A 12,316-nucleotide genomic window follows, 5' to 3' on the forward strand; every position below is an offset into this window, starting at 1 on the left:
ATGGGAGAAAGAAGGTCAGGAAAAGAAAAAGATGCTGCTCCATAAAACCTCCTCAGAAATCCACAATAATGTTTTGAAGGAAGTAGTGTTTTAGAGGATGTGGCAGGGCAGTCACCCTGCCATGCCTCGAAGGGCTTAAAACAGTTTAAGAGAGGGCTGTAGCCAGAGGAAAGCTAGACTGATTAGGGGGAAGTAGCCACAGGTGGCCCTATAAGAGGGCTGTTAGCCAGGACAGTGGCTAACAGACAGACTCTCTCTAGCTACATAGAGGAGGACCTGGTTGCCTGGGAAGCTGAGGAGGGTACCTAGAGCAGAGCAGTGCTGGGGAAGGGCAGAGGGAGCTGGGGAGCTCCAGCCTAGCAGAGCCCCAGACTGCAGGCTAAGGTAAAGGCCCATGAAAGGGTACTAAGGCTGCAGAGGAGCAGCCCAGACCTAGACAGAGGCAGCTGGTCTGACCCCCATTGCTGATGATGGGTGGTACAGACTGCAGTCTGCCCCAGGAAGCGGGGGCTAGACGATGACTGACAGTAGCCACTGAGGCAAGGGAGGGATAGGGGGTTGTGGGTTCCCCTGAGAAGGGAGACCCAGACTGAAGGGGTACTGCGCAAGGGCAGAACCCTAATCTAGAAGGGCACCAGGGTCCGGGAGGAGCACAGGGCCAGCAGCAGGCAAGACTCCGACCGGCAGAGGGCGCTCCTGGCTGAAAAGAGCTAATTCCCTGGACAACCTGCAGGACGTGCCACAACGGCGAGTTGTCGCCCCATTACAGAGGAATAAACAACACCACAAAGAAAATGAGAAACTTAGTTTAAAATCTTAAATCCTGTGAACGGCTTTGCTATAAAAAAAGAGCTAGAATCTGATATCCATTCAGGTTTGGAAGCAAAGTGAGTAGATTTTCTTTTTTAACAGCAAAGATGAACTGCTGGAATAGTGAAGGGGGTGGTAGTGTAAGACAGAGTGCCTGACTCATTGCTTTATGGTCAAAAATTCTAGAAGGAGTTCTGCCAAACTCAGTCTAGAAAGCCAAGATCCCACAACTGAGAATTCTAGCATAAATTCTCTTTGGCAAAAGACAAAGTTCAATAATTTAAATAATTTCAGAAAACCTGCTTTTAAAGACCTTTGTGGTATCTCCAATGATTACAACTACATTTTGATTGATTTTTTAAGTATAAGATAGAAGCAAACAAGTTTCTCTTGCAGTATGTTGTTTATTTAGATCCTAGTGTAATTAAAAGTGTCCAGCTACTTACGACTATAATAAAAACTCAACCCTTAAATTCTTATCTGTAAGACTAGTAAATTTCATGTTAAACATAAGAGATTATATTAAATATTTTATTTTCAAGGAGCAATGTACACTTAGCAAATATTTTGTCAACCAGCATTAGGCCATTGTGGCTTGAAACATGAGAACTATAAAAGTTTGAAAAAGTCACCTGTACACAATTTTACTTCAAGTAGATGTGAAGTCCCTACATTCAAATGTAAAACATGCTATACTATCTATTAACCAGTGTTTCTATGAATGATACATTGTCAAATAAATTACTGTAACAAATGCCTAAAGTGAACATGTGACCACAAACATAACATTATAAAGGTAGATCATTTACAATAAATTGTGTTGCTAGCACTGAATATTTATCATACAAAAACAACTATTATATTTAGCTCTGCACAGAAAAAAAATGACTGGCCATTTCTTTAGGACTGTGAACTACTAGAGATGCTATATTCCACTTCAGGTGAAGTGGAAGCAGCTGATTTGTGCTAGAGCTGCAAAAATACTATCATTGCATTTACTATTCATGTTTTAAAAAATGTTTAGAGCCAAAATGACGGTCAACCAATTAACTAATTTCTAAGAATATTAATCTTTTAAATCAGATAATCAAATTGCCATTTTACTTTTATTCTAAATTCAAAACACCATCTAACTCTTCACTAGATTTTTTTTTTTTTTTTTTTTTTTTTTTTTTGAGGAAATTGCTAAGTTTGGGAATATCAAAGAGGCTGGACATGGAAGCAGGAGGCTATGTAGTGATAAGTCCAGTCTTTTTTTTTTTTTTTTTTTTTTTTTTTTTTTAAAGTCTCAGTAACTTGCATGCTGTCAGGCACACCAAAATAGCACGCCAAGTTTCTATAATCAGGAACTAAAAATACTAGTTGGAAATAACTCAGTCCTTTCGTACTCTTCTTTTGCGTACTGATTTCATTGGACCATCTCCAGACCCTGTGCTTTCATCAGCTTCTTTCATCTGGAATAGAAGATTTTGGTTTAACTTCATCAAATCGGCAATTTAAATTTAATTATGGCAATAATGAGAGGTATTTTCCTTATCCCAATCATATTGACTATGGATAAAATACTGCAACACTTGGCAAGTGTTACAAAATGTACAATGGTAAAGTCCCTTTCCTCAGCCTTAAATAATCTTTATTTCCTGTCCTATAAACAGAATATAAAAGATGAGTATAAACTGAAGTTTTATCCTCAAAAGCTTTCTTACTTTTCTTGCCTAATTTACTCAGTAGTATCCAAAGAAACAACTTAATTTGCAGGGTCATGAATAAAGTGACTTCCCCTCCACCCCCCGGCTTAAAGTACAGTCTCCACTCATTCTACCCACCATTTCTTACTTTGGAGATTTTAGGTACTCCACAGCTGCACTACTCAGGGAGACAAAGTAAGCAGCATAAGACTGGCCAAAACAGATGTCTGACTTAGTGTTTCCTAATTTGAAAACAGGTAATTACCGTATCAGAAGTCCTCCCAGGAGGAAACTCCTGTATGGGCCAATGTATTGCAACCCTACTTCCCTGTTATACCCAATTGCAGGCCTGTCATTTTAATTTAAAGTTCCTGAGCGATAGCACTGTCTTGGCAATGACAATCAAAAAGAAAAGGAGTACTTGTGGCACCTTAGAGACTAACCAATTTATTTGAGCATAAGCTTTCGTGAGCTACAGCTCACTTCATCGGATGCATACTGTGGAAAGTATAGAAGATCTTTTTATACACACAAAGCATGAAAAAATGGGTGTTTACCACTACAAAAGGTTTTCTCTCCCCCCACCCCACTCTCCTGCTGGTAATAGCTTATCTAAAGTGATCACTCTCCTTACAAAGTGTATGATAATCAAGGTGGGCCATTTCCAGCACAAATCCAGGGTTTAACAAGAACGTCTGGGGGAGGGGGTAGGAAAAAACAAGGGGAAATAGGTTACCTTGCATAATGATTTAGCCACTCCCAGTCTCTATTCAAGCCTAAGTTAATTGTTTCCAATTTGCAAATGAATTCCAATTCAACAGTCTCTCGCTGGAGTCTGGTTTTGAAGTTTTTTTGTTGTAATATCGCAACTTTCATGTCTGTAATCGCGTGACCAGAGAGATTGAAGTGTTCTCCGACTGGTTTATGAATGTTATAATTCTTGACATCTGATTTGTGTCCATTTATTCTTTTACGTAGAGACTGTCCAGTTTGACCAATGTACATGGCAGAGAGGCACTGGCCAGCAATGCGCCAGCAATGCCCCTCTGTGCCAGCAATGCCCCTCTGCCATGTACATTGGTCAAACTGGACAGTCTCTACGTAAAAGAATAAATGGACACAAATCAGATGTCAAGAGAGTGGGGTGGGGGGAGAGAAAACCTTTTGTAGTGGTAGACACCCATTTTTTCATGCTTTGTGTGTATAAAAAGATCTTCTGTACTTTCCACAGTATGCATCCGATGAAGCGAGCTGTAGCTCACGAAAGCTTATGCTCAAATAAATTGGTTACTCCTTTTCTTTTTGCGAATACAGACTAACACGGCTGTTACTCTGAAAAATGACAATCAACTGTGTGAGAAATCTGTGAATTAGATATTAACAGCTAGTCATAATTATAAAAATGCTTGCATATCCTGGTAATAACTAGATAAGATATGCAGAAAAATAAGAAAGTCTGAAATATTTTTTAAAGTCTTCCAAAATGAGGCATTAAGAGATTTGCTGCCTGCCAAAGCATCCAACACTTTTTCAAAACTGCTAGAAGAGTGGTTAGCTATACAAAACTGTACTCTTCTTTCAATCTCCCTGGCACAAACCCTGTCAACACCACCAAGTTCTACAGAAAGTTAGAAGTTTTAAAATAATATCACATTAGCCAAACTCAACGGAGGAAAGAGTTCCTTTTCCAAAACACAGCAGGCTGCTTCCGAACACATCATTTACAAAGCTGCTGGATGTAGCAGGGGAAGCTGTAACCACAGATTTTACAAGCCTATACAATTCTTATGCCTGAAATAATAAAATACATTATTAAACTAATATAAATAGAGAAAACATCCAAATTAGTACATGGGTGGGGGCCTGGTTTTTACATAAGAATGGCCATACTGGGTCAGATCAAAGGTCCATCCAGCCCAGTAACCTGTCTACCGACAGTGGCCAATGCCAGGTGCCCCAGAGGGAGTGAACCTAACAGGTAATGATCAGGTGATTTCTCTCCTGCCATCCATCTCCACCCTTTGACAAACAGAGGCTAGGGACACCATTCCTTACCCATCCTGGCTAATAGCCATTAATGGACTTAGCCTCCATGAATTTATCCATTTCTCTTTTATGGATAAATTGGAGGGGGAGAGAAGAATGTGGTCACTATATTCCCTGTAAAACATATTTCTGTGAAACAATCAAATTCCTGCTTTTTCCCACTGTGCTTATTTCCAAATCTTATTTGCAGTTCTAGAGTAGCTTACCTCATCCTCGGAACCACATTTATTTGATCTGTCGCCTTCTTCTTCCTGACTTCCTTCTGCAGCTTCATTCTCCTCTTCATCATTTTTATCTTCACCTTCACCCTCACCTTCACCTTCTAGAGCAGAGATTAACACAATGACTCAGTAGATGGACTATTTTATGCAAAGATAAGTGAGAAAACCAAATACACTGCTAAAGCAAAATATAAACAAAATAGACAATTTCAAATTTTAACACGGACCATTTTAGATGCAACTGTTCAAACTAACATAAACCCCTGATACCAAGGGTAGAGATTTCTTAACATCAACTAGTGTAAGATCCATTGTCAAATTTTAGTACCCAATTTTGACAATTTCAACCTAGCCTCTTTTTATGCCAGCAATTCATGTATTTAGACATTCAAGCAACATTTACTGCAACTGCAAACAACTGTTGACACAAAAAGGAGAAATCTACTCCTTAATCTCTAACTATTTTAGCAAATGGAATTTTAGTCCAAAACAGAGATTCGATGGTTCATGAGACAGACAATGGAATTATGGGCTATTATACACAGTATCATTAAACAGTTACCACCCATACTTGATGAGTTTCCCAAACCCTCTATTGTGGCCTTCAAATAACCTCAACCTCATAATCAGAAGCAAGCTTCTACCAGACCAGGGCACACCAACACAAAGCAGCAGCAGCAGACCTTGTCGTAACAGATGCAAAACCTGCAGACATACCTCCACTGCAATGATGATCGATGCCCCCCACAACACACCTTTCAAGATCGATAGGGCCTACTCATTCTTATCACACATGGTGTACATCCAGTGCACAAATGCTCCAACTACAGTTATGTGGGTGAAAAAGACAGTTATCTTTTCCATAACTGGTGTTCGAGATGTGTTGCTCATGTCTATTCCACAATAGGTGTGCGCGCTCACCACGTGCACCGGTGCTAGAAGTTTTTCCCCTAGCAGTACCCATAGGGGGGAGTGCCCTCCGCGATCCCTGGAGTGGCATCTGCCTGGCACGGTATAAGGGGAGCTGCGCACTCCCCTGACGCTCAGTTCCTTCTTGCCAGACAACTCCAACAGAGTTCGCAGGGCCGAAGTGATTGCAACCAGGAAGGCCACCTTCCACGAGAGGTGAGACCAGGAGCACATGGCCAGTGGTTCAAACGGGGGCCCCGTGAGATAAGCCAACACCAGGTTTAGGTCCCACTGCGGGACTGGGGGTCTAGAATATGGAAAAAGACAGTCCAAACCCTTAAGGAACCGGCCAGTCATAGCATGGGAAAATACCATGTGCCCTTGCACCGGCGGATGGAAGACCGATATGGCTGCCAGGTGCACCTTGACTGAGGAGGGTACCAGGCCCTGGGCCCTCAGGTGGAGGAGGTAATCAAGGATAAGCTGGATCAGGGCGGTCACCAGGGAGACACCCTGGTCCGCCACCCACCTAGAAAACCGGAACCACTTCGCCAAATAAGCATGGCGAGTAGAGGGCAGTCTACTTTCGAGGAGGATGCGCTGAACCTGCTCTGAGCACGTCCTTTCCTCTCCACCTAACCACTGAGTAGCCATGCCGCGAGGTGAAGAGCTGCCAGGTTGGGGTGGAGGAGGCGGCCCTGGTCCTGAGAGAGCAGGTCCGGGCGGAGCGGCAACGGCCACGGCGGATCTACCGCCAGACCTGTGAGGGTCCTGTACCAATGCTGCCTGGGCCACGCCGGGGTAATCAGGAGGACCCGGGCCTTGTCCATCTCTATCTTCTCCAGGACCCTGCTGATTAGAGAGAATGGGGGGAAAGGCGTAGCGAAGCCGGCCTGACCAGGACAGGAGAAAAGCACTGGAGATAGCACCCCTCCCCAGGCCTCTCCAGAGCAGAACCAGGCACATCGCTGGTTCTGCCAAGTCGCGAACAGGTCCACCTGAGGAGTTTCCCACCTTCGGAAGAGCTGGTGGGCCACTTCCGGGTGGAGGAACCGCTCGTAGTGCGAGGAAAAGTCCCTGCTCAAGCAATCCGCCCTCTTGTTCTGGGTGCCCGGTAGGTGGAAGGCCTTCAGGTAGATGTTGTGGGGCTATACAGAAGTCCCACAGCCTAACGGCTTCACGGCAGAGGGCAGAGGATTGGGCCCCGCCTTGCCCGTTGATATAGAACATTGAGGCCATGTTGTCCATGAGGACCCTGACTACCTTGCCCTCCAGGTGCGAGCTGAAGGCCATACCCGCCAGCCGCACCGCCCTGAGCTCCTTGATGTTTATATGCAAGGTCAGATCTCGAGCCAACCAAAAGCCTTGGGTCTGAAAGTTCCCCACATGGGTCCCCCAACCCAGGTCTGACACATCGGACACCAGCTCCAACAACGGGGCCCTGTCCCTGAACGGGACCCCTTGGAGCATGTTGTTTGGGGTGGACCACTACCATAGGGAGGTAATCAGAGTCTGGCAGGGTGAGGACCTTGTCCATACTGTCCGTAGCCTGGGAGAACTTCAAGGCCAACCAGAGCAGGAGGAGCCTCATCCTGAGTCTGGCGTAACGGACCACGTACGTGCACACCGACATGTGACCCAAGAGTTGTAGGCAAACCTTGGGTGTTGTCACCGGGAACCTTGTGACCGAGTCGATGAGACCTTTCAGGGTCTCGAATCTGTCTGGCGGGAGAGATGCCCTGGCCGACACTGCGTCCAGGAGTGCCCCAATAAACTCTATGCGTTGGACCGGGACTAATGTGGACTTGGTGTTGTTTACCAACAGGCCCAAGGTGGTGCATGTGGACAGGAGGAGCGCCATGTGATCCCTCACCTGCAATCGAGAGGTGCCCTTGACAAGCCAATTATCCAGATAGGGAAATATCTGGACTCCCCGCCATCTTAGGTAGGCCGCTACCATTGACATGCATTTTGTAAACACCTTGGGGGCAGTGGACAGACCAAACAGGAGGACCATGAATTGGTAAGGATTCTGTCCCACCCGAAACAGAGGAAGGGCCTGTGCCACTCGAATATGTGGATGTGGAAGTACACGTCCTGTAAATTGAGGGCAGCATACCAGTTCTCAGGATCCAGGGAGGGGATGATGGAGGCCAGGGAGACCATGTGGAACTTGAGCTTCACCATGTACTGGTTCAGATCTCAGAGGTCCAGGATGGGCCTGAGCTCCCCTTTGGTCTTCAGGATAAGGAAATAACGGGAGTAATACCCCTTGCCCATGAACTCCTCAGGCACCGCCTCTATTGCTCCTAGACCTAGGAGCCACCCCACCTCTTGCTCGAGCAGAGCTTCGTGCGAGGGGTCCCCCAAGGGAGATGGGGGGAGGACGTAAACTGGAGGGCATAATCCCGGGAGATGGTGTTGAGGACCCATCGGTCCGAGGTTAGCCGCAACCATTCTGGGAGGAAAGCACACAACCGGCTGGAGAAGGGAAGCTTTACTGGAGGTGGATCCCAGATGAGGACTGGTGGGGTGCCCCTGAGCGTCCCGTCAAAAACACCTTTTTCCCACCTGCTTGCCCTTGGAGGACTCAGGCTGGGGGGCAGGCCAAAATTGCCTCGGAGGGCGTCTCTTATAGTCCCACTGCTTCTTATGGGCAGCCTCATACTTTGGGAGGGCGGCCTGGGCAGGAGTCTGCTGCGGCTTGAACTTTGGGCCGCTATGTCCCGGCTCCAGCAAAACCTGAGTCTGGAGGGTCGTGCGGGAGTCTTTCATGCCATGCAGCCTTGTATCTGTTTCCTCCACAAACAGAGCTTTCTCGTCAAATGGGAAATCCTGCATGGAAGACTGCGCCTCACTGGACAGCCCAGAGAGCAGGAGCCACGACGGCTGTGTCTGCAGCATCCGAGGCTGCCTGCAGTGATGCCCTAGCGGTCGTTGCCCCTTCCTCCACTAGCACCTTGAACTCCTTCCTATTGCGCTCCTGGAGGGAGTCCTCAAACTTGGGCAGGGAGCCCTACAGATTGAATTTGTACCGGCCCAGGAGAGGCTGATGGTTTGCCACTCGTAACTGGAAGCTCAAAGATGAATAAACTTTCCTTCCAAAAGGGTCCAGTCTCTGAGAGTCTGTTCTTTGGGTCAGGGCTGGCTGACCCTGCCTTTCCCTGTGGTTGACCGACTTCATCACCAGGGAGTTGAACACCAGGTGGGTATACATACCCCTTAGCGGGTACAAAGTACTTGCATTCTGCCTTTTTCTTGAGGACAAGCGGTGCCGCAAGTCCCAGCTGGACGGAATCCAGCCAGACAGTCTGGTCGGCATTGAGGGCGATCCACCTACACTCTGCCCTGAGCGATTGCTGGGTGGTGATCAGCATCGGGAACATTCCCTCAACCGAGACTGGTACCAGGCTGGAGGCGACTGCAGAGATCTCAGTGGCGGCTGGCCTCTGGAGCACAGGGCTGACATTGGTGGACATAATGTCCCGGATGGGACAGGGCCTGGAGGGCTTCAGGCATGGACGGCATCTGGAGAGCCCTGTTCCGAAGGGGCTGGGCTACTCCACTCAATGTGAGTCAGAGGCCTGGAGCCCGGTGGGGATCAAGGACTGCCTGACATGGGCCTAACCTCTGTCCCAGACTTCCCTCCATGCCGCTGCAAAAAGGGAGTCTTTCTGGCCCTCTTGGCGTGCCCCGTGGATGGGAAGCAGTGCCGACTGATCGATGGCACCGGAGCGTCGCCACATACCGACGCTGCGGTGCCGCATACCGGTTTGAAGCGGCATGCCAGGGTCGGGATCAGTGCTGACTCCATCAAGATGGCCTGGAGCCCAATGTCCCTTTCTCTTTCGGTCTGAGGCTTAAACGACTTGCAAATCTTGCACCTTTCGCTGATATGGGTTTCTCCCACGCAGCGCAAACAGTCTGCGTGCAGGTCACTTCTTGGCATAAAACGAGTACAAGAGCCGCACAACTTAAACCCTGGGGCACGGGGCATGCCTCGGTCCAGGCTCACTGACTAACTAAACTAACTACAGGTACTAACGCTGAATGAACAAGCAGTTCTGGGGATGAGCTACAGGTGGAGCAGAGCAGTTCCGACGCACCTTCACTGGCAGCAAGAAGGAACTGAGGGTGGGGGGAGCACGCAGCTTCCCATATACCGTGCCAGGCAGGCGCCGCTCCAGGGGTCGCGGGTGACGCTCCCCCCTACGGGTACTGCTAGAGGAAAAACTTCTGTCACCGGTGCACATGGCAAGCATGCACACCTATTGTGGAATACACATGAGCAATCACTCGAAGAAGAATAAGACGATTACTACACTCTCAAATTAACTCACACAGAAAAATGATAAAAAAAAGTAACTACCATCACCCTTGAGCAAACACACTTCACAAAATTATCACTCTGTATCTGACCTCTCAGTCCTCATTCCCAAAGGAAACCTGCAGAACACCTCCAAAAGATGGGCCTGGGAAATAAAATTGGTACCTCTTTTAGATATAGACTATAACGTGGATAGAACGCTGGCTAGATCATCGGGCTCAAAAGGTAGTGACCAATGGCTCCATGTCTAGTTGGCAGCCGGTATCAAGCGGAGGGCCCCAAGGGTCGGTCCTGGGACCGGTTTTGTTCAATATCTTCATTAATTATCTGGAGGATGGCATGGGCTGCACCCTCAGTAAGTTTGCAGATGACACTAAACTGGGACGAGTGGTAGATACGCTGGAGGGTAGGGATAGGATACAGAGGGCCCTAGACAAATTAGAGGATTGGGCCAAAAGAAATCTGATGAGGTTCAACATGGACAAGTGCAGAGTCCTGCACTTCGGACGGAAGAATCCCACGCACCGCTACAGACTATGGTCCGAATGGCTAGGCAGCAGTTCTGCAGAAAGGGACCTAGGGGTTACAGTGGACGAGAAGCTGGATATGAGTTAACAGTATGCCCTTGTTGCCAAGAAGGCGAACGGAATTTTGGGATGTATAAATAGGGGCATAGTAAGCAGATCGAGGGACGTGATCGTTCCCCTCTACTCGACATTGGTGAGACCTCATCTGGAGTACTGTGTCCAGTTTTGGGCCCCACACTGCAAGAAGGATGTGGAAAATTTGGAAAGCGTCCAGCGGAGGGCAACAAAAATGATTAGGGGACTGGAACACATGATTTATGAGGAGAAACTGAGGGAACTGGGATTGTTTAGACTGCAGAAGAGAAGAATGAGTGGGGATTTGATAGCTGCTTTCAACTACCTGAAAGGGGGTTCCAAAGAGGATGGATCTTGACTGTTCTCAGTGTTAGCAGATGACAGAACAAGGAGTAATAGACTCAAGTTGCAGTCGGGGAGGTGTAGGTTGGATATTAGGAAAAACTTTTTCACTAGGAGGGTGGTGAAGCACTGGAGTGCGTTACCTAAGGAGGTGGTGGAATCTCCTTCCTTTGAGGTTTTTAAGGTGAGGCTTGACAGTTAGTTTAGTTTAGGTCCCTTCCAACCCTGATATTCTATGATTCTATGATATCAAAAATCATGGACTCAGACACTGGATTTATGGCTCATTACAACAATCTGTAACCCACTAACCTTCTTTTGTCCTATGAGTGCACAGGATTAATTGCCCACTTCACCTGGAATGGTCTCTTGACATACACATTAACTCCCTATGCTTAACAATCTGCTGTTCTACCTTGTATTTAGCGGTGACACTCTGAATACCTCTACCAGCTCTGTGTAAACTCAAAAGCTTGTCTCTCTGACCAACAGAAATCAGTCCAATAAAAGACCTCACCCATTTTGTATCTCTAATATCCTGGGACCAACACAGCTACAACATTGCAATCAACATTAGTAATCAAAATATAGTTCTTAGTGACAGACATTCAGGTCAGAAAAAATATTAACTGGCACTTGCTGGTAGTCTCAACAGAGGTGCCATGAACTGAATGGGCACGGACAATTAAAATCATCTTATTCTCTCTGGACTGATCTACAGTAGGAAATTTGGACACATAATTCGCTACCAGTTCAACTCCACTGGTGGAAATAGTAATGTTAACAGGTACTAAGTGTTTTTATTCAGAGCAAGGAAAGACGACATGGTGGTAGAAACACCCGATCCGTCTGCACCATAATCTCTACCAGTGCTACCAACAGTAGAGACAATACCAATAGAAAACAACATTTCCTAGTTTTCCTGGTATAGATGCAGACGTAGAGATGTTTACTTAAAAAAATAGCTATATAACGGTCAGGATAGCGTGGCAAAACACCACTGTTCACATTCTGTCAAAAATACTTCAGTTTTTAGTGCTGTCAATCCAGCACTCTGCAGAAGCACTAGCATCATTTAAAAATAATAGAAAAAAACCAAAAGTAGCAACTGCCAGAAACTGAATAAACAGGACAATGTACTATTTGTTACTGATTACCTAATAAATAAGGATATAATTGTCCCCTAAAAGCTGCACATGCACCTTATCCTCCATGGCACAGTTGCCTCCTTTCCCTGGATACCTCTTTAGGGGTCAGGAGCTCCGTGCAGAGGAATGAGGGCAAACCACGGGATGTGTGGCCAAAACAAGTTATCACCACCCCCACTGGCCCCACAGAAACGTCTCATTAAAGTAACAAAAGAGCAAATCA

The 12,316-nt window shown here is 46.6% G+C and overlaps 1 protein-coding gene across 1 annotated transcript in view; it reads right to left on the bottom strand.

Moving 5' to 3' along the window:
• Positions 1–1,328: 1,328 nt before the first annotated feature.
• The window catches only part of CLGN (calmegin), an 84,442-nt gene continuing 73,454 nt past the window's right edge, over positions 1,329–12,316 (bottom strand). Inside the window, 2 exon segments of the mRNA XM_027825252.3 lie at positions 1,329–2,264; positions 4,751–4,866. Coding sequence (XP_027681053.3) covers positions 2,184–2,264; positions 4,751–4,866 — 197 coding nt within the window. The 3' untranslated portion in view covers positions 1,329–2,183.

Source organism: Chelonia mydas, chromosome 4, assembly GCF_015237465.2.
Source record: "Chelonia mydas isolate rCheMyd1 chromosome 4, rCheMyd1.pri.v2, whole genome shotgun sequence".
NCBI classification, from domain to species: domain Eukaryota; kingdom Metazoa; phylum Chordata; order Testudines; family Cheloniidae; genus Chelonia; species Chelonia mydas.